Below are 27787 nucleotides of genomic sequence, written 5' to 3' on the forward strand. Positions count from 1 at the left end.
CTTCCATGAGAAACCATTTCCTAGGGCTGACCTCTGTCTGAGGGCTGGATGCAGGGCAAAGTCAGATCCAACCTGGCTATTCCCTGTTCTTCACCCACTTTTCCTTTCTCCCCCCACTGTCCCCTCTGTCACCAGAGTCCCTCACCAAATATGTCAACCCTTGAACAACATGGGGGGTTGGAGCATTGACCTTTCCATGCAGTGGGAAATCTGTGTATAACTTTTGACTCTTCCAAAACTAAACTACTAATAACCTACTATTGACTGGAATTCTTACCAATAATGTAAATAGTTGATTAGGACATATGTTGTATATGTATTATTTACTGTATTCTTACAATAAAATAAGCTAGAAAAAATAAGCTAGAAAGTCATAAGGGAGAGAGAATACATTTATAATAATGTACTCTAAAAAATCTGCATATAGGTGGACCCACGCAGTTCAAACCCATGTTGTTCAAAGGTCAAATGGACACTTTCATGGTTCTCTCTTTTTTGGGGGGAGTGATGAGGGGTTAACATCTTTCTTGACATATAATTCATATACCACGTGTGAGGCGAACATGATAACCACTGCACTACGGAAACCCGAATTCATATACCATGTGATTCACCCATTTAAGGTCTACAGCTCAGTGTATACACAAGAGTTGTGCAACCATCCTTTCAACCAAATTTACAACATTTTCATTACCGCCAAAAGAAATCCCACCTCCCAATACTTTCTTAGTCACAGGGAACCACTAGTCTTACCTCCCTTCTATATAGACTTGCCTATTCTGGGCGTTTGTATAAATGGAATCACACAATCTGCGTCCTTTGGTGGCTGCCTTCCTTCACTTAGCTCACCCACATGGTGGTGCGTGTCGGGAGCGTGATGAGCCTCCACTGTAGTGAAACTGTGTGTCCAGCCTATGGCGGGGGGGCGGGGGAGGGTGCTGCGTTAGCGTCCATTCTCTAAATCCAACACTGTGAAGCCCTCTGTTCGGACATTTACCTTCTCAGAGAACTTTGTCTTTTCTTTTTCTTTTTTTTTTTTTTTTTTAAGATTTTATTTATTTATTTGAGAGAGAGAGAATGAGAGAGAACACATGAGAGGGGGGAGGGTCAGAGGGAGAAGCAGACTCCCCACCGAGCAGGGAGCCCGATGCGGGACTCGATCCAGGGACTCCAGGATCATGACCTGAGCCGAAGGCAGTCGCTTAGCCAACTGAGCCACCCAGGTGCCCGAGAACTTTGTCTTTTCTTACACATGGAAAAGAAAGTAGTTTTGTTATTGATTTGTACCTAGACACAAGGTTTGATTACCTGTCCGAGAGACTCCATTTATTTATTCCTTCTTAACCAGGAAGCAGATTTTTGCTTTTCATCTCCGCCTAATTCTTAATATTCACAGACCAGAAAGAAGCAAATATTTTATTTTTATAAAGAAAATGGTGTTTTGTACCCAAAGTCTTGAGTCCTTTTGATATTTTTCTGTATAATTTTTGAGTTGTATCAGAAAACTGAAAGGTGCCTGGATATTTTATAAACCAGTACGGACTCAAGCAGTTGTGCTGGGGGGTCTTCGGGGCAATCCCTCCCACAGCAAGCATCACATTGTAAATACTATTAGGACGATTGATGGTGCCAACAAAACCCTTTAAATTATTTTATTTATCTAAAATTAAAGCACATATAGAGATAAAAGGCCTGTTTCAGCCCTGATCGTCAGTGGTTGCTGCTTTTTCCTACTTCTGCCTAGTGAAGCTGTTAGGAATCCATAGTGTGTCCCTAATAGAATCTGTGTCATGAAACTTGTACAACTTTTCAGATATGGCACATGAATCAAATACCTGCAACAAGAAGGCACATGCCGGGCACCTGGGTGGCTCAATTGGTTGAGCAACTGCCTTCGGCTCCAGTCATGATCCTGGAGTCCCGGGATCGAGTCCCGCATCGGGCTCCCTGCTCAGTGAGGAGTCTGCTTCTCCCTCTGACCCTCCCCACTTTTATGCTCTCTGTCTCTCGTTCTCTCTCAAATAAATAAATAAATAAATAAATAAAAGAAGGCATATGCCTCCTTTCAGACAGAAAGTTTCGAAGGATTCTTGCATAGTTTCTTATAGGCAAACAATGTCAGTTTCTCTCTCAAATCAGTTTTAATGTACATGAAGCTTTAATGCCTTATAAAGTATTTTTCCTCTTTCTCTTTTACAGAAATATCTCTGGACTACTAAGAGATAGTGCTGGTGACTCTTGAACGTGGGTTTGAACTGCATGGGTCCACTTACATGTGGATTTTTTTTTTTTTGATAAATACAGGAAAACCCTGTAAATGTGTTTTCTCTTCCTTACGATTTTCTTAATAACATTTTCTTTTTCCAGCTTACTCTATTGAAAGAATACAGTGTATAATACACATAACATACAATATATGTGTTAATTGACTGTTAATATTATCAGTAAGGCTTCTGGTCAACAGTAGGCTAATAGTAGTTAAGTTTTTGAGCAGTGGAAACATGCGTGCAGATTTTTGGGTGTGCACGGTGTCAGCACCCCAACTCCTGTGTTGTCCAAGAATCAACTGTAATAAATTGATAATATAAAGTCAGGAAACAAATTGAAAATTGAGCTTATTTAAAATTGTTTACTTGCTTGTATCCCATCCTCTGCTAAAATAGGATGCTTTCTTAACATACACTCTCGGCACATCCTTAAAAGTTACAAATTATTGAATTCTACGAAACATATTCACTGACTTGAGCCTGGTTTCTGAGCTCAGCTGGTAGCAGTGTGAAAAGATGTAGAAAGCATCAAGCATTTCTAGTTTCTGAGAAGGCAGGGTTTCGGTTTTATTTCCTTCCAGTTTTAAAATAAAATAATGGCATCAAATAGTGGCATGTTTGTGGGTTGAGATACAAAGAAATGTAGCAAAGGGATGAGTCAGAAATAAAACTGAGGGCCCAGCGAGCATCCGTAGGCTTCACGCCCATAATGCAGATCCCGATGTGTTGAGCGTTCATATACAAAATACATTACTCTCCCAGTCTTTATTTTCTCTTCTGTCAAAGCAGTAGCACTGTGTATGTGTGTGCGGACATGTATGTGTTTGTGTGTACATATGCACATGGGTGTTTGTGTGGAGACAGATCATATTTCCTTGAGCACCATGCTACTGAAGACCATGCTCTTTGTACCTCCTGCTGTGAAAAACTTGTCAGTGTACTTTGTAGAAAACTTACAAATTGGTGACAAAATCCTGTGTTACCTGAGAAACAGTAGGAACGGACAGAAAGACAGGTGTGTAATGCTTATGCACAGGGGAGGCGTAGGAAGATCATGGCGGGGGCTGAGTCTAAAGTTTTACGTGTCCTGCCTTCCCTGATTTTAGGTGTGCTCAATGGTAATATTTTCATTACAACAGCGGGAGGAATTCACCTTCTGCATGGGAAGGAGCTGTCTGGTTTTAGGAGTGCACTGATCTTGATCAGCAGGGCGTTTGTCTACTGATCAGCGTGCTGCCCTTGAGCGGAGTTTGCAAGGGGATGTGTGTGCGAAGCTTCCTCACTCCCCTCGAGTGGAGTTTGCACGGGGATGTGTGTGCGAAGCTTCCACGCTCCCCTCAAGCTGATTTTGCACGGGGATGTACCTGCGAAGCTTCCACGCTCCCCTCGAACTGAGTTTGCACGGGGATGTGTGTGCGAAGCTTCCACGCTCCCCTCAAGCCCTACCGTCGCTTCTCCTCTGAGGAAGTTGCCTCGATGGAGGGTGCTTACCCATCGTGAAAACTTGCGCTTTCTGGGTGGGAATCAACGGGGAATCTGGCCGAAGGCGAGGGAGACAGAGAGCAAGCAGAAGGGTGCTTCCCAGGTTCCTGAACCGCTTGACTAGCAGCTTTATTTGGAGGGCCACCAACAATGGGGACCGATAGACCGCACACGAATGCACTTCATCCAAAGGGTTCGCAGTTAGACTGAGGAAGAACTACGTGTTCTTTCCTGGGAGCAAAATAACAATGCAAGAAGAATGATTCTCATTAGCTTAGCGAAGGCCATTGTAGCATCCATTTTGCTGTCCGTGACAGAAAAGCTGCCTCTCCCCCATTTTCCTTCAGGTCTTTCTGCCCACAGCACCGAAGGCTCCCAGGCTGCCTCGATGGCCAGGCCAGGCCGACAGAGAGGCTTCTCCCTCCTCCCTGTGTCCCCGGGGCGCCGCGGGGAGCAGAAGGGATGGGAATGCGGGGTCTTGGCTCACCTGGCTGCAGACACGTCCCACTGGGGACACAGCAACTTTGTTGGTTTGCTGTGGGTGCCTGAGAGATTTACTTGTTCCAAGAGCCATCAGTTTCCTGAGGCAGATGCTTCCAGTCCTGCTTGGAAGATGGAATCCTGCAGAAGCAGGATGGGGTGGGGTGGTGGTGCAGTGCGGTCCTGGTGTCCCTGTCCTGGTTGTCCTGATGGGGAGAGTTCCGAGCAGCCGAGCCGAGGGAGTTGGCACACGGCACTGTAATTTACGCCATCTATCTCTTTCTGGAACTTGCGCCACTGGCAAATTGCATGTCTTTGTGTTGGATTAGTTTGGACTTTAATCATGCATTATTTTCCCTCCAATTAAATTATTTATATATTTGATTAACGTTTCATTGCTAGGAAGTCAAATGTTCAATGAAACCACAAATAAACACATGCCCATTGAATTTCAGGCCAGCTTCACGCGGGAGCATTCTGTCGGTGGAATGCTAAGAATTCGCTGCGTGTAGTCTTCTTAGCTACCTGGGGATTTGGGTGAGCAAGATCCACCGGGTCCTAGGAGCACAGAGCAGGGGGAGTCTGTCTGGCCTCCCTCCCTCCCCTTGTTTAGCCTAGGATCCTGACTTTTTTTCCTTCCTGTGGATTTTGTCTTTTCCCTAGCACTGACACCTCCCTCCCTCTAATTTCACTTCCTCAGGCTTGACAAGCCTGACCAAGAACGTCATGGGCTCTGCTAGCCCAAGAAGGAAACTGAAATCGCTTAGTCAGGGATGAGCAAACTGATGGCCCACAGTCCAGCTCTGACCCCCTGCTTGCTTTTGCACAGCCCATGAGGGAAGAAATGGTTCTTTCAGTTTTAAATGGTTGAAAAAAAATTTTTAAGACTGTTTCTTGACACGTGAAATGTTCAGCGTCAAAGATAAAGTCAAAGGTAAACAGCTGCACCCATTCATTTACACATTGTCTATGGCCGTTCACCTAAAACAGTGGCAGAGTTTGAGTACCTACGACCTTTTGGCCAGCAAAGCCTAAAGTAGTTCCTGTCTGGCTTTTTACAGAGAAAGTTTGCCGACACCCGATCTAGTTCATCACTGGGATTTTTTTTTTTTAAAGATTTTTATTTATTTATTTGAGAGAGAGAATGAGAGACAGAAAGCATGAGAGGGAAGAGGGTCAGAGGGAGAAGCAGACCCCCCACTGAGCAGGGAGCCTGATGCGGGACTCGATCCCAGGACTCCAGGATCATGACCTGAGCTGAAGGCAGTCGCTTAACCAACTGAGCCACCCAGGCGTCCCTAATCACTGGGATTTAACAGATGAGAAAATTAAGGTTCAAGTAGGAGAACTGACCTGTCCAGAGATACAGAGCTCATCAGAAGTTGGTCTGGGAGGCATCTTCCAATGCCCACCGCACGTTCTTTCCCCTGTAGTGTAGAGTCTGCCTCGCTGCAGAGGTCAAGCAGCTTGTGAAAGAAAAGTAAATGTTTAGGACACATGGACATGTAAAATGTATTTCTTAGAATTATTTTTTTCACTTGAAATCTAGAGTCAGGAAATGCGTTCAGCCTAAAATGCATTTGAACTACTCAAGTAGGCAGAAAGATGTCTTCGTATTTCTTTAGAGTAATTGATTACATCCCGTGCTCAGCACTTGGACCCCGTCCCCACCGGCCAAGGTGGTAGAATCTCATTTCAAGAAAAATAACTTGTGGTCTCAATCCAAGTTTGCACTTAAGAGCAGTTTCAGAAAATTACAAAAGCCTATTAGACATTACTCAGGTCTCCTGTACGGGGTCCGAGAGGGAAGACCCCCCAGACGCTAACCTTTCTGAAAGTGAGGTTGCTCCTACTGCCTAGCGAAGGTTCTTCCTTGTCCCTCCCCACGTGCAGATCGGCTGGCTGATCGGCATGCGATTCCCGGCCCTGGAATTTTCAGACATTGTCCCAGAGGCCAAGGGCGACGAGAGTTGGTGAGGTATAAATAGGAAATGGGATCTTTCAGTTACTGCTCTCTCATCAGCTTCTTGTCCACTCCCTCCTCCAGCTTAGTAGTGGGTCCCTCCACACCTCGGTAGGCAGCTTCTAGGACTTGGCCAGCCAGCCAGTTTCAACCTCTGCTTCGGAGCCTTCCATCGCTATTCTGGCCAGGCGTGCACCTGAGGGGACTGGTGGGGTGTTGGTGGCATCCACCCAGCCCGTGGAAACTCATGCCTTCTTACCGCACCAGGGCGTGGCCATGTTGGATGCCTCCTGGGTCTGCTAGACCCACCCTCTCCTGCCATGCATGTTCTTTACGTACCACACATGGTCCTCACCCTGTTCTGTCCCATTGGTCTCGCTTTTCTGCGATGGTGACCCTTTCTCCCCACACTGTCTCTTATCTGCACACCTGGCAGGTCTCCACGCATCACTTTGGCCCTACCATAAATGCCCCTTCACTGAAGAAGCTAACCCTCCTCTTCGGTGCGTCACACAGATTTGAGACCCCCTATTAATTATTTTTAGAAAACCCTCTTACTTCCTTTCACAACACTGATCACAACTATAATTGTATAGTAATTTAAGACATTATCTGCTTGGCTCCGGTAGACTATCATTTTCTTAGGGCAGGAAGCATGTCTGTCTGGTTCCCCAGCATGGGGCTTGGTATGGAGTACACCTCAGTATGCACGAGTAAATGCAGGACAGATGAATGGGGTGTTGCAATCACGTAATGTACAGTAAGCATTTATTAACTGATGAGAAAAAGTGTTTCTAGAAAACTTGAGACTCGGCTCAATGCAACATCCCCTCAGAAAACTCTAGATATTCTAGCTCATACTCTGATAATCCCACTGTCTCCTCTTGGAGACCTGGGGATCTTAGATAACAAGCACTCAGTTCTGTTCAGGAAGTGTGTGTGCAGAACAAAAAGAGTACACTCACCCAGTGTTCCCTTATTCAACCCAGCAAGGTAGGATTCATGTTTGGATATCATTCACATCCTTTTGACTTCTTGATAGTGTATCATCTTAAAGTGATCAAACACATTACATTAAAATCATATTGTATGGACACTAGGTGAAATGAAGCTAAGTTAAGATAAGCAGAAGCATCAAGTTCAATCTCTTTTGTCCAGTGAAAGTTCAGTTTGCCACATGGATTGAGTCCAATCAATTCAGCAAAATATTTACTGAGGACCTGCCAGGTGCCAGGGACCCCCGGCCAGTTGCTGAGACTATGAAGCTAGAAGCTGTGGGTCCTGTCCTCTAGGAGTAGACTCAGCCCGAGTTCTAACTCCGTTTTCCAGCTCCGCCTGCCTCCCTCCTCCTTCCTCCTTCCCATCCTTTCTCTTTGTTCTTTCATGTCCATCAATCCAAGGAGCTTATTTCCAGTAGCTTGGGGAAAAGTGAACCAAGAGCAGTTTTTATGGGATGGATTCGTGTGATCGGCAGGAGCTGCTTGAGGAGCGGGGAGTTCATAGCAACTACCTTTCTCTGCCCTCACCCAGTGTTCAAGTCCAGGAAGCAGAACACACGTCACTTTTTCCTGCCGCGGCAGGCCCCCTCCTAGAGGAACCGGACAAGGCCGGCTGAGGGTGGAATCTTACCCGCGGGGCCCCCAGAGACCACTCACTCAGGAGTCAGAGCCTAAGCAAGAAAGTAATTAAACGTTCTGTCATGATCTCGCAGTGCATGGAATCTGAAGGGGGCTTTCTCTCATTGAACAGGTTCATTTGTGGTGTGTTTTTATGTACGTTGAGAAAGTCCTTGCAAGAATCTTACATTAAGGCAAACAGAATGTGGGGTAACCAGAGAATAAAACCAACAGGATCCACCCAGGACATTGATTTCCTCAGTAATTAAATGGACATTTAAATCACATAATCGTCTTACTTAAACTGACTTAAATTTGATCCAAGGTGAGAACCTTCTCTTCCTTGGGTGTTTCTGTAGGGTTCTTTGTGTCTTCCGGTTGTAGGACCCTTGAGATATGACCCCAAGGAACTATATAAAAAATGGTTCTAAAACTGAATTAATGAGGCATTCAGGGAAATTCATCTTTGTTTTACAAATGAAGTTAAGAGAGTTCTATAGAGCTGGAAAGGAACCTTGGAGCCTAGGTGAGCCATCCCTGTGTTTTGTACATCAAGAAGGCTACGATCCAGAGACGATAGCATTTCTTTGGTCTCCTGGTTCTCTTCAGTATTTGGTTTATTTGTCTGTGATTCATCGAAGAAAAAAATCCCACTAATTGGAACTAACGTGTAGTTTGAGAAAGCGCTTCGGTTTTTGGTGCTCCTGTCACAGAATGACGTGTGTGCGTGCACACGTGTGTGTGTGTGTGTGTGTGTGTGTGTGTGTTCCCTTCCTGAGATCTCAGCCGCAGCGCTAACCCGAGGCCCAGAGCCGTGGGAGCTGGGGAGTTCCCCTGTGCTCTGTTGACCTTGACCCCCACTCGGCAGGTGAAAAAGGGGGAGGCCCAGCGAGGACGCATGGGCTCACCCCATTTCACAGCTCCCCTCTTCAGAGGCCGTGTGCGGTACCTTTTCTGGGCCACCAGGCCTCCTCCAAATAGCACCACTCCTGCTGGTTAGGAAATTTACGTGCACGGTTACTAAGAGCAAATTTACTTAAGAAACATACCAAAAAAAAAAAAAAAAAAAAAAGATCATCTGTATATAAAGTGATCCTATGTTCCTTAGGGCTGAGGGTTGGGGCACTTCTTGCCCTCCCTTCTGTCACCTTCAGAAATGAGTCCTGCATTCCCACGCACTTTCCCTTTCTTTTTCCCCACCCCAGCATATAAATAACGACCATATTCACGGCGAGAAGAAGGAATTCGTGTGCCGGTGGTTGGATTGCTCGAGAGAGCAGAAGCCCTTCAAAGCGCAGTACATGCTGGTGGTGCACATGAGGAGGCACACGGGGGAGAAGCCTCACAAATGCACTGTGAGTGTGCGGCACGAGCTGCGGGCGGGGGGCCCCCCGGCAGAGGCGCGTGTCGGGCTGGGGTTCGGGTTCCCCCGCGGGGGGCGGGGCGTCTGCACGCTGTGCGGCTGGACCCGGCCAGGCGGCGGGAGGAGCCGGGGCCTGTGATGAATGCCCGGAGTGCTGAGAGGGTGTTCTGGGATGGGGGGGAGGCCAGAAGTGGAGAAGGAGCCCTGACAACCACACTTCGGGGGACGGCGGAAGCGCTCTGACCTGCCCTGTCCGACGAGGTAGCCGGAGGCCACGTGTGCCCCTCGGGTGCTTTGGACACCTGGCCAGAGCAACCAAGGAACTGATTTTTGTAATTTCATTTTTTAAAAATGTAAATATCAACAGCCTCTGGTGGCACGTGGCTCCCACATTGGACAGCAGACTGGCAGGCGGGCGGGCGGCAGCTGGGATGCACTGGTGGGCACTGGGCATGAGCGTGTGGCCAGCATCCTGCCCTAGCACTAATGCCCATCACGCGGGAGGACCCGGAGGGCAGAGGGAGGTGCCAGCTTTGACTTGAAACCCTTAAGCTCACTTTTAAAAACAGAACCCACGTGACTTCAGAGTTTTCCTTTGCCTTCCTAGTCCGTCCCCATGGCCCTGTGTAGACCCACAAGAGGGCTGGGACTAAGCCTCCTTTCACCGAGGTGCCTCCAGGCTCACTGGGCACTGCTCAGCCCTGTGCTTTACATCTTAAAGACCCTTTACAAACACGATCAAATTCCATGCCTTTGTATGGACACAAAGCCATATTAGTGAACTTTGTGCTGAATCTAAAATCAGTGGGAACTTGAGGAGATCAATGAACAGATAATGAAACCCATTGTCCACACTGAGTGGTCTATTAAAAAAAAAGAAAAAAAAAAACAAAAAAAACCTCCAGGACTTTTTAGTAGCCCTGAAAATGCTGTCTCTTGAACTGCACTGAGCCCCATCTGAATCCCAATAAATGCAGAGTTTAGTAGACTTTTGTTCCTCGGTTTTGAAAAGCTGCTGACCCTCGAAATGTCAGTCTTTCATCAATTTTGAGGGAGTGTGAGGCATAAGCCGTTATTGTGTGGGGTAATGCAGATTTACCTGTTGTGCTCAGTTTGAAGGTTGCACAAAGGCCTACTCGAGACTAGAAAACTTGAAAACGCACTTGAGATCTCACACTGGAGAGAAACCGTACGTCTGTGAGCACGAAGGCTGCAACAAGGCTTTCTCGAATGCCTCCGATCGCGCCAAGCACCAAAACAGGACGCATTCCAATGAGGTGAGGCTCCCCCACGAGACACTGTTTGGGCCCCGAGCTCAGGGTGGAAACAAAGAGCCCTCACGGGCAATGCACTTGGAGACAAGGACCATTCCGTCTCATTTCCTCTTGGCCCAGCAGGACTGGGCGCTGAGGGGGCAGGTGAAGGCCTAGAGCCTCCTCGGCCATGGGGCTGGCTGCAAAGGGGCCTGGTTTGGTGAGTAATGCAGACCCAGAGGGAACTTCAAACCCCTGGCAAGCAAGTTTCGCCTTGTTCAGAACTGCCACCTACTGGTCAAACAGTAGGAGCATTTAACTTTGGCATTCCACCCACTTGCTCTGCCTGGAATAGCATGAATCCCTGCAGAGGACGACCCCGTGAGCAGCAAGGATAGACGGCCACTTTTCCTTGCTTTCTCCAGGTGGTATCTTCAAATGCGTTCTGGCCAAAAAGATCTTTACAGGGCAGCCAGCCGTGGCCAAACATGATTTCCAGGCATTCTAAATTCCAAAGGCTCTTGAGCTATTCTCAGAAATCCAGAATGGTTTCTAGTCAGTCATTTAAGATCGCATATTGGATAAAGCTTCAAGGTTGGTGGGTGGTTCCTGTCGTGTTGTGGTTTGTCCATAGTCATCCCCCCAGAATTTCAGAGCAGCCTGAAGAATGAAAGTGGTTTCAAATTATTTTGCCTGGGTTTTAATGCATGTCTGCCCGAAGGCCTCCAACTTCTCTTTGAAGAAGGTCTAGCGCAAAGTTCTGGCTCCTCTGAAACCTTCTCTTGAATGAATCCAGAGATTAACAAAAAGGCTCCCCGCCTTTTGCATAGAAATGGGATATTTAGCCAGAATTTGTTAACATGAGACATAGTTCTGCCCCACTAAGGAGGTCATCAGTTTGCTCGACAATGTGAGAGAAGGAGCACATGACCTGGCTCAGTAGCTCAGGGACCATTGGCTGTAAGGTCCTCTCCAAGTGTCCCTTCAGCTTACAGGACAGAGCAAACACATCTTTAATGGGATGAGCCACACTTTTCTTAAAAACACCACACTCACTCTTCAGCTCATACATGCAGGTTCACACGTACAGACTCTTTTTGAAAGGGTCATGGCAGAATAAGGAGACTTACGTCATTTGGAGTCTCTTATTACTAATCAGCTGTTGGAGGATGCTTTAGGGGAGTTGCCACATCTCCATTTTTTTTATGTCAAAAACGCCTTTACTACATGTAGTGGTTGCTATGTAATCTGCTGTTCTTGTTTTGTGCAAAGTTTTAGGGAGTCTAGGTGAATCCGTAGAGACGGAAAGCAGATCAGTGGTTGCCAGAGGCTGAGGGAAGGGAATAGGGGGTGACTGCTAATAGATACAGGATTTCTTTGGAAGATGTTGGAAATATTCTGGAATTTGATTGATAAATGGTGATAGTTGCACGAGATTGTGGATGTACTAAATGCCACTGAATTGTGCAACTTAAAAGGGTTCTTTTTATGGTATGTGGATTATATCTCAATTTAAAATGTTTTAGGGGATTCGATTAAGTTAGAATTAAATTGATATATTTAACTGCACTCTAGAAATTTAGAAGGTATTCATTCCTATAGATTTTAGGACAAGTTTCCCTCCTGTTATTGTGGAGAAATTGGGGCAGTGGGTGTGTTAGGATTAGCAGTGAACATATACACACATACTTACTCAGCTTTTTATCTTTCTTAAGGACTTAAATTATGTGCATAGCTGTTTGCTTTGCTTAAATGCATTAGAGTTGAGCTTGTCCACTTCCGTGAGGTCAAGAGTGTAGCACCATGGGAGCGTTTATCCATTATGAGATTAAAAGTTATCCTGTTCAATCATATCTTTCGCCAGGGTTGAGCAGTGTATCTAAAATAAGTTAACCACCTTGACCACGCAAGGCTTTGGCCCTCCGTATAAATGATGGACGGCTTCACATCCACCAAAATTAAGAATCTAGATTTGTGTCATGAGCCGGTCCTAGATAAATCTAGGTATCTTCTTTCATTTATTTGCTCTCATTTATTTGTACTTTCATTCATTCCCTAAACAAATATCGATAGCTAGTTAGGTGGCGCACGCTTTGCTGTTGTGGGTGTAGAACAGAATACCATGGACTTGAACAGGAGGGGTGTCATTCCCGCTCAGGAAGCCAGTCTGGCCTTCCTCCTGCACCCTTAGGCTGCCTCACCCATTTGGGGCCATAGCAGTGGCCCCTGCCAGGGATCCCGACTCTAGACCACACAGCTCATGTCCCCCCAAAGCCACACTAGGCAGGTATCCTTGAGCTCTGACTCAGTTGTATCTCCCTTTCCAGAACATTCCAGTGGCTTCCTCTTTCCTAGAGGGAAAGTTTAGACTCTCTCGGCTTGCACCTGCTGGCACCCGGCCCAAGCCTGCCCTTCCAGGCTTGACCTCTGACCTCTGTGGCCATGAGTGGAACGGGACAGCCACACCCGCATGCGTTAAGTGGTCCTGCCTCTGGACCGTGGCTTTCCTTTCACATCCTCTTACCTTCATTTTTATCCCTCAGAATTTTGGTCTACTTTCAGGACCCAGCTACAGAGCCTCCTCCTAATAAAGTTTGGTTCACTGAGTAATTACTCTGTGCCACAAACACATCGTGATGAGCATTTCATATATCGTCTTACTTCACCCTCAGACCCCACAAGCGGGGTGTTATACCCAGATATAAAAATGTAGTAACCGATGCTCCCCACAATCATCCCAACTAAAACATGATTGTCCTCCATCCACATCCTTCTGTGGCATTCATACTTGGGCCTGGTGATAATTACATGCTGTCTTATTTTTCCTGCACATTTTGTAACCCTGGACATTAAATCCTGCAGTATATGAGTCTTGCCTATAGTGAGGACCATTAAACGTTTATTGAAAAATTTAGTTGGATAAATGCTACAAAGTCAAGTAAAAAACACGGCAATTACTTTCACGAAGTACCTTTCAGTTGAGTGAGTCAAAAAGGAAACAACCGTGGCAAAAGTTGAACGTCTAGGACGGGAGACACAGGGAGCTCGGTGAGACTGACAACATTTATTATCCCTGCATACACTTATATTTCATTTCAGTCACTGATGGCAAGCAAAGACTTTCCATCTCTATCTGTGTCCCCCTTTCCAAGCTAACCCAAGGTATACACGTGCATATACTTATGGGAAGAGTAGCTCCTCAGGCGTGTAATGCCGGCCCGGCTCTCTCCCCGCGCCCCCCTGCCCCCTGCCCCTGACACCTGCGCCATGCATCCCGGCGTGCCCGCTGATAGAACAGTCCATCATGGCAGCGTGGTGAGCCGGCGTTGGGCCGATGTCAGGACGCCGTAAGGTAATAGCACTCATTGCTGGAGCCATTCTTCTGTCCCTAATGCATAGAAGTCAATGCGCTCGTTTCATTATATATGTGCTGCAAATCACACCAGCCCCTGAATAGAAGTAATTCATAGTTAATGGGAATCAATTCTCCCCCAAAAGAATCTCAAATTTGGAGGTGAAGTCTCTCGGGATAATTTTCGGAGTCTTCACTACATTAGGGCATTTCATCATTTTATGTAGCACTCAGTCTGTTCTTGGGCTTTTAGTGAAAAAGCATCTTTTAGACACATACATTCTATAAGACAGGACATCTTTTTTTAATATAATGGGTACATTATACTAATCATGCTTTTTATGACTATCGCTTACCTAATAGCTCATCTTCTGGTCTACACAGATACATATTCTTTTTTTTTTTTTTTTTTCATGATTAACAAATTTTATTTTATTTTATTTTATTTTTTTAAATTTTATTATGTTATGTTAGTCACCATACAATACATCATTGGTTTTTGATGTGGTGATCCACGATCCATTGTTTTCGTATAACACCCAGTGCTCCATGCAGTACGTGCCCTCCTTAATACCCATCACCGGGCTAACCAATCCCCCCTCCCCCCTCCCCTCTAAAACCCTGTTTGTTTCTCAGGTCCATAGTCTCTCACGGTTCATCTCTCCCTCCAATTCCCACCCCTCCATTTTTCCCTTCCTTCTCCTAATGTCCTCCATGTTATTCCTTATGTTCCACAAATAAGTGAAACCATATGATAATTGACTTTCTCTGCTTGACTTATTTCACTTAGCATAATCTCCTCCAGTCCCATCCATGTTGATGTAAAAGTTGGGTATTCATCTTTTCTGATGGCTGAGTAATATTCCATTGTATATATGGACCACATCTTCTTTATCCATTCATCTGTTGAAGGGCATCTCGGCTCTTTCCACAGTTTGGCTATTGCGGACATTGCTGCTATGAACATTGGAGTGCATATGGCCCTTCTTTTCACTACATACACAGATACATATTCTTGTAAGGATTCGTGACTATATTATATTTCAAGCCAGGTAGACAAAATCCCAGTTTTGATGTTGGTCATGAGTAAATGCCTACGATTCTGTGATTTGAGTAAATAATGTAGCTATAAGCATCCATAGAGTTTTTAATGACTGCATTTGTAGGTTTGGTCACTGGCCTACATGGAACATGGAATAAGTAATTCACAGGCCTTAGTACTCAGGAGCAGAGCCAGACAGGAATCCTCATTTCCAGGACATCAGCCCTTCTCAGTTTGTGAGTGAGCATTCATAGACGGTCGAACAGGGCTTTACAGCTTTGAGGATCAGAAAAGTTCTGGATATTCTGAGCCCCGAACATCCCACACCATTGTAATGTGACCCAAATGGACATGTTTTAGTCATATCTAACACGGAAGAGGCTATAGGCAATTTTTTTTTATGATGCCTATGTGCACATTTTCACAACCGGTGTAGTGATTTTTGATCTGAGAACGAGGAGTCCCTAAGAAATTTCTTCATACAAATTCTCCCAAAGGCATATAGCATTCTTCTGATGAGGTGATGGGGGTCTGAGCCTTCTATAGTTGTCACCATCATCATCATCATCATCGTCTTCCCCATCACCATCTTCAAATACCTATTGAGAAGCTAGCCCAACACCAGGATCCTTCTTCCTACTCATAGGATAAATGTTTCCAAGCATATACAGGCGATTTGCACATTTGTAGCTCTCCTTGAGCATTCTCTAAAACAATAGTCTATTAAAACTAGATTCACTGGCCCCTGAGCAGTGTTCAAATGGCCTTTATTAAACCCTTAGTACCCAGAGGTATCTGAATACTTTCCAGCTTTGTGGAAGTGCTTTGAAAGAAAGCTACGGTGTGCGTCCATGAGATTGTTGGGCTGGGGCATTAGCGCTTTGATAACAATCTCTTATTTTGTTCTTGTGGCTTTTGGCAGAAACCGTATGTGTGCAAAATCCCAGGTTGCACGAAGCGCTACACAGACCCGAGTTCCCTCCGGAAGCACGTGAAGACAGTGCATGGCCCAGAGGCTCATGTCACCAAGAAGCAGCGTGGGGACATTCATCCTCGCCCCCCTCCACCCCGTGATTCCGGCAGCCATTCACAGTCCCGGTCGCCTGGCCGGCAGACTCAGGGAGCCCTTGGGGAGCAGAAGGACCTCAGCAATACTACCTCAAAGCGGGAAGAATGCCTCCAAGTGAAAGCAGTCAAGGCAGAGAAGCCCATGGTATGTCATTCACTTTCCTTCTGCTTGTCCCCAAGCCATCCTAGGTCATTTTAGAAAGTCAGCGAGGGCTTGAGGAGGGACTAGACTGCCTGGGTCCTCACTGCGTTGGGCTCTCTGATTGAAGGGGTCAGGAGCTCAGAGACCCAGATTCCTTACTTAAGGTTCATCGGCATAGAATAACTCAGAAAAGAGCGTCAGGGTTTGCTAACTGGTATTTAAAATCAGTCTGGAACCATACCACATCGTGGCAGGTAGAAAGAAAGGCACGACTGTCTACATTTTCAGTAGACCTGTAATGTAGAAAATCAGCCATTCCATCTTTCTGTAAATTAGTCTTTTGCTTTGTGCTTTGCCCTGGTGACCCTGAGATAAAAAAGCCACAGTCCCTATTGTTTAGGTGTGTACAGTCCCGTGGGATAGACAGACCACCAAAAAGCAAATACTCACAACTCAGTGTGATGGGTCTTTCCCACGAGTGTGTGTGAGAGCATTCGAGAGGGGAACAAACCGCCAGCGCACTTGAGGATGTGATGGGGGCAGTGGAGTGGGTGGCCCTCAAGTTTAGCACTCGGGGGGGGAAGGCGTAGGGCCTGGGGAGCAGGGCATTGCAACAGGAGCCGTGGGGCCCCAGGACCACGTGCAGGAGTAAAAAGGAGTGAGGAGGACAAAGAGGTTATATTTTACTGGTGATGGCGAATGACCTGGCACGGCTGATCTGTAGAAAAGCCAACCCCCTTTGCCAGGCTCAGGATGGGCTTGATAGACTGGAGGCCATTTGTGCAGTGGCCCGAACCAAGGAGGTGAAGAGCAGGGGCTGACAGAAGGCTGTCATCAGGAGAAATCACTCTGCTTTGGGGCCGTATCAGTCACCAGACTGCTATATGGATTATGCTACTGTTGCAGCTTCTTGCAAACTTCCCTTGGTGATTTTTTTTTTTTTGGTTAAGGACATGCCATACTAAAACGTCTAAAACTGTAAGAAAGGCAACAAGAAGAATGAAAAGAGTAGCTATTGGAAGAGCTCCGGTACATTTGTATTTGGCAGCATACGTAACGGAGTCAGCTCCGCGAATGTGTTGGGGTCTCGTCCGGCACTCTGTATATGGCGGAAACATACCAGATAGAAGTCCTGTGCTTGGATTTCCAGATGCACGGGAGTGGTCAGCCGGACATAGCTATACTCAGTTTCAGGAAGTTTCTTCTTAAAATTAGAAAAGTCCAGCAATTGGATGGACATCCTAGGAGTTCCTGGGTGATGTCACCACACAGCAGGACCTATGGATAGGAAATAATGCACATGTACAATTCCAGAGTTGCCTGAGTGGAATTTAATCATCGGTTGAATTTTAATGACTTACTGAGTTTGTTTTAAGAGTTTTAGATGGTGACGTTAAGTGTAGCCAAAAATAATACAGATAAGCTATCCAGATTTATCATGACTTCCCAGTGGGTAGCTATATTTTGCTTTTAAAAAGCACCTTAGTCAAAAGAAAGAAAGAAAAATAAATATAAAGCACTTTAGTCAAAAAATTAAAAAAAAAATAAAAAGCACCTTAGTCAAAAGTTGATGTATGTATTATGACTCATCACCATACTGTAAAATTAATCAGTTCATAAGCGGTGTTGTACATACTTTTTTGGGGGACCACATATCCATTTCCTAAAATAAAGTCTACCTGTACAACGTGCAGAACATTCAGCAGTTTATCCTCAAGTGTTTAATGAAACAAGGAAAATGAATTTGTAGTCTCCTAGATTATGTCATCAAAAGACAATGATTTATGTTCTTCGGACATCCTAAGGACCCAGAGCTTCTTGTACCTTGAATGTACATCCCTAGCTCAAGAAAACTTGTCATCTCCTCTCCAAACACCCATTATTTAAAAAGAAAATTGGTAGAAATAAGAACGTATAGTTATTTGGCCCAGTGACATCTGAGAGGCCCCAAGATGTGAACTATTTTATAAAGTAATGAAATCACAGAAACATAGGCTGGGAGGGATCATAGAGATTGAGACGAGGCTCCATATTTTATAGGTAAGGCTAATAAATTAATCAAATTTCCCACAGGGGATTATTTTGTCTGTGTATGTCCATACACATGTAGATACGAATAGATCGCTTTGTAGACATTTACTAATGCATATAAGATTTACATGTCTAATATTCTTTCTTTAAAAACGTGTCTTTGATCATCGTGCTATGAATTAAATTCTTTCTTCTTTTTTCTTATTAATTCCACATCTCTTCTGTGTAATGCTCCTAAATGTCTTGTTCTCACTTCCTAAGGACAGTGGGTAATAAGGTGAGGGAATTTTGGCTTCTCTGCTCTTTTTGTTTTGTGTTCGTTTTAACATTTAACTTCTATGCGTTTGATTTTTCTTTAGTTCTTGTGCTTTGTGATATCTTTGGTAGAGAACATTACTCAGCTACATTTCAAACATAGAAGCAATGTGTTTTGACCATTCAGCATGTGGAAATGTGGAGTTAGATGGTGAAATTCATTGTTCTATTTGTCATAACAAATCATAGCCGGCCAACCAAGCAGATGTTCTCAAAGACTATTTCATTATCAAATTGACACATGTAAATTCACTCTGGGGCCAGACCGGTACCACCCTCTTTGAGGACGATCTGGATCCATTTGTTGTTCGCAGTTTAATCTGTATGGAAATGTCTGACTCCTCTGAGCAGCTCTCTGGTCGTAAATGCCTTTGTGCCCCGTTCCGTGCCCTGTGGAGGTGAGTCTGCCATGCGTGTGCACGCACACACACGGGCACACACAGATTCACCGGCACACTCTGAGCTGACAGTCCAAGAGTCAAAGACCTCCGAAGCCCCGCATGCTCCAGGTACCTTGGGAAGGAGCAGGTGGCCTGGCCCTCCAGGATTCTGCTGAAGCAAAACGTGAGCAAGGCTTCCTGAACTCACCATCAGATTTGTGTATCTCATCTGGCTCTGCTTGGTTGCCCAGGACAAATTCGGTGTATCACATGGCACTCACTTAGAAAGTGTTCATCTGCTTGGCTGTATGTAGTGTGATTGCGGAACGAGTGTGAGGGGTTCTACTGAGAAGCCCTGTGCCGAGAAGCCCTTCCCAACAGCGCTGTGCACCCCATCTGGGACAACAGTGGGAGTCCGTACCTGAGTGCCTGTGGTTCTCTCTCCCTGGAGAACGGGCTCTTGGGGCTGCTCTCAGGTTCCAGTTGTTACAGTAACGCTGGAGAGGGCCCTGTGGGGCTGGGAGTCTAGGCTAGTCTTAGCATTGACTTTGTGACTTTGTTATTTTCGGCAGTCACTGAACTTCTCTGAACGTCGCTTTCCTTATCCACACAAAAGGGGTCATACTGTTTGTCAGCCAATTGAATTCACCAATGCAATTTTAGAGCGGTTCTAGGTTGTGCAGACTGGTCATTGAGGGCCATTTTACCTGGTGTTCCCCTCCACCCCGCCAGACCTGAGGATCACCAGCTCTCCACTCCGCGTCTCCCGGAGTCCCGGGGCGGGTGGTTCTTTTCCCTGACGGAGCTCCAGTACCCTGGATCAAGTTTCTATCTAGTTGCAGAACTGGCTGATACAGTCCACAGTTGGGGTGAGGGAAACATTACCCTGTTCTCCCAGAGAAACGCCAGGGCACTTTAGGGGAAACGGTAAGATTATTCCCCAGATTCGGATGGCTGTAACCTGCAGCCTTTCTTCCCCTCTGGGTACGGCGGAAGCCAAGGGATTGAAGTTTTGCCTCTTACAGCTGCCTCTGTGAACAGCCTGGTTGGGGTTCTGCAGAGCAGGCAGGTGTAGACAGAAGGGGGGAGGTTGCACAGAGCTTGGGGAACCAGCCCTGAGCAGCTCAGAGAGGGTCTCACGGGAGAGGAGGTCGTGTGTGCCTCGAGTGCCCATCTCCCACGGACGCTGTAGCCAAGCAGGGCGAACCTGCGGACCAAAGCCCCCTGGGGTCAGGTGAGCCGCGAATGCCCGCGGAGCCAATCAGGAACCGTTTCCCAGGTCGTTTTATATTTCGTGTGCTCTCTGAGCCTGACACTTAATTCCCGCCACAATCCCGAAAACTGATTAAGTTGTCCCCATTTGGTAGATAAGGAAACAGGTCTAGAGTGACTGAGTATTTTGCCCAAAGAATCAAGTCAAGTCGTGCAAGTGGGATTGGAGCCGAGGAAGCCTGTTTGGCAGAGTTGGCATCTGGGGCAGGGTTCCGTGGCTGATGCCGTGCCGGTCACCGCCCACCCCCTTCAGCACGCCCCGCTGCCATTGCCCCTCCCCCCCCCCGCACATCTGCCTGGCATCCCCTCAGCCGCTGTCGTTGAGAGAGGCCACCTCCATTCCCCGGCACACGGTTCTCCTCACACCACCCCCGGAGCCCCCTGCAGGTCGAGCGTCTGCACGAGCTCCCCTGCCTTTCTCCTTCCCGGTGACGTCTCTTGCCTTTGCCCTTGACCCCAGCAGACATCTCAGCCAAGCCCTGGTGGTCAGTCTTCATGCAGCAACCAACAGTCCCCCATCAGCAACTATTCCAGCAGTGGGCTCGAGCTTCCTCTGACCGACGGAGGTGGTGTGGGGGACCTCGGCGCCATCGACGAAACCCCAGTCATGGACTCGACCATTTCCACGGCCACCACCGCCCTGGCCTTGCAAGCCAGGAGGAACCCGGCAGGGACCAAATGGATGGAGCACGTAAAACTAGAAAGGCTCAAACAAGTGAATGGAATGCTTCCACGACTGAACCCCGTCCTACCCCCCAAAGCCCCTGCAGTGTCTCCTCTCATGGGAAACGGTGAGTCCCGTGCCCCACCTCACGTCGGCCCCGGGCTCTCTGTTCGGTCCGCACACCCGAGCCGCTCGGTGTGTGCTGGTGTGTCCCCCCAACCCAGTCCTGAAATTCTACCGTCACCGCACACATCGGTGTTGCCTTTCTGGGAGAGTCCGTATTTTAAACGCAGGTGGTGAGGGGATACTCCGGACACAGAAGTTAGTGCCCAGTATGCTCACTCTGTGTGTGACTCAGGTTCTCACGGTGAGGTCATAACTGTTGGGCCGGGCTGAGGAACTCCCCCCAGCAGAGATATCTGGGGTTAGCACTGCCATCCGGTTTCCCGTCTGCACCTGGGAGCTCAGCAGCCACCTTGACTGATGTGTTCCCAGGTCAAGGAAGGCCAGGCAGCCTTGCACGTCGGCAGCCCCACGTCAGGTTTTGCTTCTGAGGTGACACTCACTGCCTGGAGCGTATTCCTAAGGGTGAAGCTCCCCACCGCCCAACCCAGGCATGCTCCACCTTCACAGATGTCAGAGGAAGCCCTGAGTAGATAGGACACTCCCCGAATGCCTTTGGCCTTGGACTTGCCTGGACCCGGAGCACTGTGCCCTGCACCTGTGAAGGAGCTTAAGTGATCCAGGCTGCGTTTACTGTTCTGTTTAAGCCGGGGTCTGCAGACTTTCCCGCGGACTCGTAAATAAAGATTCTTGGCAACGCAGCCGCACCCACTCCTTCACGGTTCCCTGGACTTCGGGGCCGCGCGGCAGAGGTGGGGGGCTGTGGCAGACACTGCCGGGCCCAGGGAACCCGAAACTGGTTTCACCCGTCCTGCACCCTGACCTGTTTCCAGTCCTCCCGAAATGACTGCGCGTCTCCCACCCTTTTCTCTGCAGGCACGCAGCCTAGTACCAGCTGCAGCTTGGGCGGGCCCGTGACTCTTCTCCCGAGCAGAAGCGACCTTTCCGGCGTGGACATCACCATGTTGAACATGCTCAACCGGAGGGACAGCAACACCAGCACCATCAGCTCGGCCTACCTGAGCAGCCGCCGCTCCTCGGGCATCTCCCCCTGCTTCTCCAGCCGGAGGTCCAGCGAGGCGTCCCAGGCCGAGGGCCGGCCCCAGAACGTGAGCGTGGCCGACTCCTACGACCCCATCTCCACCGACGCCTCGCGCAGGTCCAGCGAGGCCAGCCAGGGAGACGGGCTGCCCAGCCTGCTCAGCCTCACGCCGGCACAGCAGTACCGCCTGAAAGCCAAGTACGCGGCGGCCACGGGCGGCCCGCCCCCCACCCCGCTGCCCAACATGGAGAGGATGAGCCTGAAGACCAGGATGGCCCTGCTCGGGGACAGCAGGGAGCCCGCGGGGGCCCTGCCCCCTGTGCACCCTCCACGGAGGTGTAGCGACGGGGGCGCCCACGGTCACGGCCGCCGCCCTCTGCTGCCCGCCGACGGGCTGGGCAACGGCGTGAGGAGGGCCAGCGACCCGGTGAGGACGGTGTCCGAGAGCCTCTCCCTGCCGCGGGTGCAGCGCTTCAGCAGCCTGCAGAGCTTCAGCCCTCCAGCGCTGCCTCCCTCCATGGAAAAGCGCAACTTAGTGCTTCAGAACTACACGCGGCCCGAGGGCGGCCAGCCCCGCCACTTCCCGGCGTCTCCCTGTCCTCCGAGCATTACCGAGAACGTCACCCTGGAGTCCCTGACCATGGACGCCGAGCTGAACCTGAACGAGGAGGATTTCTTGCCCGACGACGTGGTGCAGTATTTAAATGCCCAGACCCAAGCAGGGTATGAGCAGCCCTTCCAAAGTGCCGTCTCCGATGACGGCAAAGTGCCCCATGGGCCCAGCCTGGGGAGTGGGCACGGAGACTTTGACCCCCCCGGGCTGCCAGACGGCCACGCCGGCCACGCCAGCCAGCAGTACCGACCGCTCGAGCAGCCTTGCCCGGAAGCCAGCAAATCCGACCTGCCCATTCAGTGGAACGAGGTCAGCTCCGGCAGCGCCGACCTGTGCTCTTCCAAGCTGAAGTGTGGCCACCGGGCCGCGGCGCAGCAGGCCCGAGCCTTCGGCTTCTACAACAACATGGGCGTCCACCCGCAGCATCCCTTGAGGAGCGGGGCCGTCCCCACTGGGGGGTACCCGGCCCTCGCCGAGCCCGGCAGCTCCTACGGCAGCCCAGAGCACTTGGTGAGCCACAGCAGCGGAGGCGGTGGGCCTGGCACCAGTGGGAACGCCTTCCACGAACAGCCCTACAAGGCCCAGCCGTATGGAAACTGCCTCAACAGGCAGCCCGGGGGCCCCGGCCTGCTCGACGGGGCCTGTGGTGCCGGGATTCAAGCGGCAAAGCTGAAAAGCGCCACGGTGCCGGCGAACGGGAGCCAGCCAGATTTTGGCCTGTCGGTGGCGCCCAACGAGTCAGCGGGCGGTGCTGTGAATGGCGTGGCGCCCCAAGACCTGGTGGGCCAGGGGTACCTGGCCCCTCAGCTGCTCAGTGACCACCAAGGGGCAGGCCGCGCCGGCCAGCAGATGCTAGGGCAGGTTAGCGCTACCTCACACATCAACATCTATCAAGGGCCGGAGAGCGGCCTGCCGGGGCACCCCTGTCTCGGCGGCCAGCCGTCCAGCTTGGCAGCTTCCAGGGGCTACCAGGCATGTGCCAGCTACGGGGGCATCAGGCGCCAGGCCATGCTGAGGGGCAGCCTCACTGTGCAGCAGGGACAGCTCAGTGACACCAGTCAGACCTGCAGGGTGAATGGCGTCAAGATGGAGACGCACGGGCAGCCCCATCCGCTCTGTTCGAACGCGCAGAGTTACTCTGGTCAGTTCTATGACCAAACCGTTGGCTTCAGTCAGCAGCAAGACATGAAAACTGGTTCATTCTCCATTTCAGAAGCCAACTGCCTGCTACCGGGGGCCAGCGCCGAGAACTCTGAATTACTCTCCCCAGGTGCTAACCAGGTGACGAGCACGGTTGACAGCCTCGACAGCCATGACCTGGAAGGGGTGCAGATTGACTTTGACGCTATCATAGACGACGGGGACCACGCCAGCCTGATGTCAGGAGCCCTGAGCCCCAGTATCATTCAGAACCTTTCCCACAGCTCCTCCCGCCTCACAACGCCACGCGCGTCCCTCCCACTGCCCGCGCTGTCGGTGAGCACCACCAACATGGCCATCGGGGACATGAGCTCCTTGCTGACCTCCCTCGCGGAAGAAAGCAAATTCCTTGCAGTGATGCAGTAGGTGTTAGGAGAAAGGCTGCCAACCAGCGTGAAACTTTAGCAGTTTAAAAGATTAAATGGACTCGGTTTCTTGCTGGTTTGTTGTTTTGTTGTTGTTGTTGTTGTTTTTGTTTTTGTTTTTTTTTTAGTCCTGTATGTATTTTAGCAATCTCATCTCACCTAACTGGGATGTGTTTCAAGTATATTCCTTTTATGGAAAAGGACTCTGAACAACCCTAAAGTATTCTAGGGAGAAACTGTCTTCCATTTCAGTTTTGAATCAGTATTGTTACACTCGAATCATCCTCTTTGTTTCCTTTTTTTTTTTTTAACTGTAAGCCCGCCCTTCCCCCTTTTTTAGTAAACCAGTGTAAATGTGTGATGTGCATGTTCTTCTTTTCGAAGAGGGGTCAAACGAGAGGATTTGACGTGTTTCTCTGTTACTCAAAGGAAATCGGAGTTGGTGTGCTTTGGACCAAGGGGTTACGCTTCCAGCTTTTTAAATTTTCCTTTACATGTGCTCTATGTTTCTTTTTGTTTTTTGTTTTCTTGGGTGTTTTTTTGGTTGTTGGTTTTTTTTTTATTTGTTTGTTTTTGTTTTTTGTAATTCCCACATTGGGCACAAGAATCAGATTATGGATAGTGAGTTGAAGAATCCTTTGTGGGTGGGCTCTAGCAGACATGACCAATTTTTGACGCGCCCCTCCGTCCCCATTCAGGTCAGGGCATGCTTTCGATGGTTGCACACAAGCGGGAATTTGGGGCTCTGGCAGATGAATGAGTTTGCTCACGGTTGGGATTTAGAATTCCTCCCGTCCGTCTGTGTGCTCAGGGCAGGTCCGTCTATGTGCTCACGTCTCAGTTATCCACGTTGCTTCTCCTCCCTCTGTCTCTACGACCGCTCCATGTTGCTCGGCGCTCCAGGGAGAGAGGGGAAGGGCGGTGGGTCTGCGACTTCCATCTGTTCTGGCAAGAAGTTAGGTAGATTGTAGAGTGAAACTACTGGATAGAAATAGTTTGGGGAACATTTGTGGGTTTGCTATATTTGTTGGTTATAATTCCACCTCTTCACCTGTTATCATAGATAACCGAGAATTGATTATATATAGTTCTAAGTATTTAGGTATTTAATAAACGACCCTGCAACCGGCTCTTTCATTAACATACGTTAATTCCACTATAGTGAAGGAGTATTTCTACTCTAAGTACCCTATTTTAAGGGATTTATAAAACTTAGTTGTAAAGGAAAAAGCTCACATACAATGACATTTGGAATAAATCACCTTGACCGTTGTTAGTATTTGAAAGCACTAGGGAGGATGGTTAGTAGATGTGTGGATGCCTTTTCTTACACCCTAGCTATTAAATGATGCATCCATTTAAGTTAAATGTTCTAGGCAGTGAGTCCTTCATGCGGACTTAATTTGTACTTTCGTTTTGGATTAAAACATTTAAAGACTAAAAAAGTGCAGCTACTTGCCATGTGCAGCTAATACACATAAAAGACATACTATGTGTGTACAGAGTACATGGATTATCCAGCATTTTACATTTAAAAATATGTAAACTATTAAAAATAAAGTACTAACACCTCAGACTACCTGCTCTTTTTTGTCCCATTGACCCTGGAAGTTGCATTTATCCAAAGTGACTCATGAGTCAGTTGTGTGGCTTTTTCCCCTTTATTCCTGCCATTTAAATTAGTATTCGACAAAGTCAAGTAAAATAAAACATGAGATGATAGGAAAAAATGTTAGCACCAGCCCATTTTTCTCACATTCGTGATCTCTCATTTGGACCAAGAATCTCAGCGTGGAGGTAAATTTGCCCTTTGGGACTTTGTGGCTAAGAAAGTTGGGTTTGCTTTCGACCGAATGTTCCTGAAACCGTTGGGAGGGGTGCTGAGACTTCTCCCACCGCTCCCCACCCCCATCCGGCACCGGCTTTTAAGTCAAAGGATGCATCTGCTTTGGAACAGAGCCCCAAAGCAAAAGACAGCTACTGGCGTGAGCTCAGTGGAGTGGCGTCTACCACTTCGCAACAGAAAAGAGCCAGGCTCTTTCTGTGTTCCTCAAACAGATCATGACCCAGTCACAAAATCAGTGGTCCGTTCCCTGAATCTCCTTTTTCCACAAACAGCAGAATCTCTGCACCCTGATCTGATCTTATGAGCTCTCATGGTTTGGCCTGGCCCTGCTCTTGGTTTCCAAGCTTGGGACCTGGGCATTCTGCAGCCTGCTGAGTGAGGACAGTGGTCCCCAGGACCACCCTGCCCTCCTCCTCCATCAGAGTCCCTCCCCAGTAAAACTCCCAGATGTGACCTGCACTTCACAATTACCCTAAGTTCCTACTTTGCCTGCCCTCCGTGGAAGGACGGACGGCAGCTGGGGGAGGACTGTTGTCATCCTGTGCCTCTGCTTTGTCCTGTGGTTTCAGGTGTTTCTCTGCATGGCTCCCTTTCTTCACCTTTTCATACTTGGTTTCCTTCCTTCCGCCCTTAGGTTTGCAGAGATAGTCCTACTTCAGTGCAGTCTTTGGCTTCTCTCTGTGGAAATCTCAGAAAGATGGGGAAGCGGGGGGAGGGAGAAGGAAAGTGTACTTTTCCAGGAGTGCCACGATGTGACCCGACAGTCAGTGGAAGGGAGGTCTGTTGGGGCCACTTGGAAGCCTTCCGTCTGTAGACTTGGCATCTCCTCGGGCAGGACCCACCCCCAGCCTCCAGCCTCCAGCCTCCTCCCCACTTCTCCGACCCCCGCGTTTGAGGGTGACAACAGCAGCTCACTAGGGTCCCATCCTACTTCTCAATGCAGGCTCGTACATGCTACTCCTATTGAACGTCTGTGCGAACCGTGTGTTTATTTGTTAAACCGTTTTGTTTTATTTCCTAAAGAGCTAATGGGACTGCACCTGCTGCTCATACGTTGGCTCGTCCTCTTGAGCCGCAGAGTTGTGATTCTTGCGATGTATGTGCCTTATTTTACGTTGATCTTGTCGATGCGAGGGACCAGTTGGTGTTGCCCGATCGCAGCTCGAGGCCGCACGCTCCCAGGCCAGCCGAGAGCACACGATCGGAGCGGAGTCTGAGCTGTCTTGGAACCTGGTTTCCCGTGTTGTTTTGAACTGATGGAGGATGTTCTCTTCTGACCAGTTACTGTTGTGTATCCCACAAACGTGTAAAATAAAAGACAAGTTCATTTTTTTTTCACCTTTTTTAGATTTTTAAAAAATAAAATGTGTAATCCTTTTTTAAAAGAAACACATGTAAATACATTTAAGTATTGTAGGCATAGTGTTCGGATGTGGCCGGCCCTGGGCCTTCTCAGATCAGCCTGCAGCCGTGCGATGCCCCCGCGCCCACCTCATGCCCAGGGCCACAGTCCCGCCACACGTGGACTCCTCTACTTTTGCTTTCAGAACCACCTAGTCCTTTTGTAACAAAAAGAAAGAACAATGTTTCTTACAATGTCAATAAAAAACACTTTGTACTGAAATTGTTACGGGGTTGTTTATTTGATCCCTAGCTAAACGGAAAGATGCTTCCTTGGGAAAAACCCAGAGCCTGCATTGGGACCAGACCCTCCCCCTGCCCCCCACATACAAGCTGAGTGCACTTCCGCCCCGAGACTCAGATTCCTCATCCCCAAGGCTGAGAATAAGATGCTGGTGCACCCTGCCGGTGGTGACATGGGGGTGTATACCTGGGAGGCAGGCCAGTTGTAACTGTCATTGTTTTTCTTAATTTTATCACTTTGCCAAACTCTGGGGAAGGAGTGTG

The 27787-nt window shown here is 48.4% G+C and overlaps 1 protein-coding gene across 3 annotated transcripts in view; it reads left to right on the forward strand.

Moving 5' to 3' along the window:
• The window catches only part of GLI3 (GLI family zinc finger 3), a 269157-nt gene extending 241667 nt beyond the window's left edge, over positions 1-27490 (forward strand). For 2 of the 3 annotated variants that reach the window (XM_032430575.1, XM_032430578.1), the window contains 5 exons: positions 9014-9163; positions 10284-10448; positions 15741-16031; positions 20487-20817; positions 21690-27490. In XM_032430575.1, coding sequence (XP_032286466.1) covers positions 9014-9163; positions 10284-10448; positions 15741-16031; positions 20487-20817; positions 21690-24034 — 3282 coding nt within the window. In that variant the 3' untranslated portion in view covers positions 24035-27490. The remainder of the gene's footprint in view (positions 1-9013; positions 9164-10283; positions 10449-15740; positions 16032-20486; positions 20818-21689) is intronic. The other variant, XM_032430577.1, reaches the window with a different exon arrangement.
• Positions 27491-27787: the final 297 nt, after the last annotated feature.

This window comes from Phoca vitulina, unplaced genomic scaffold (genome assembly GCF_004348235.1).
Source record: "Phoca vitulina isolate PV1807 unplaced genomic scaffold, GSC_HSeal_1.0 scaffold44, whole genome shotgun sequence".
In the NCBI taxonomy this organism is placed as follows: Eukaryota; Metazoa; Chordata; class Mammalia; order Carnivora; family Phocidae; genus Phoca; species Phoca vitulina.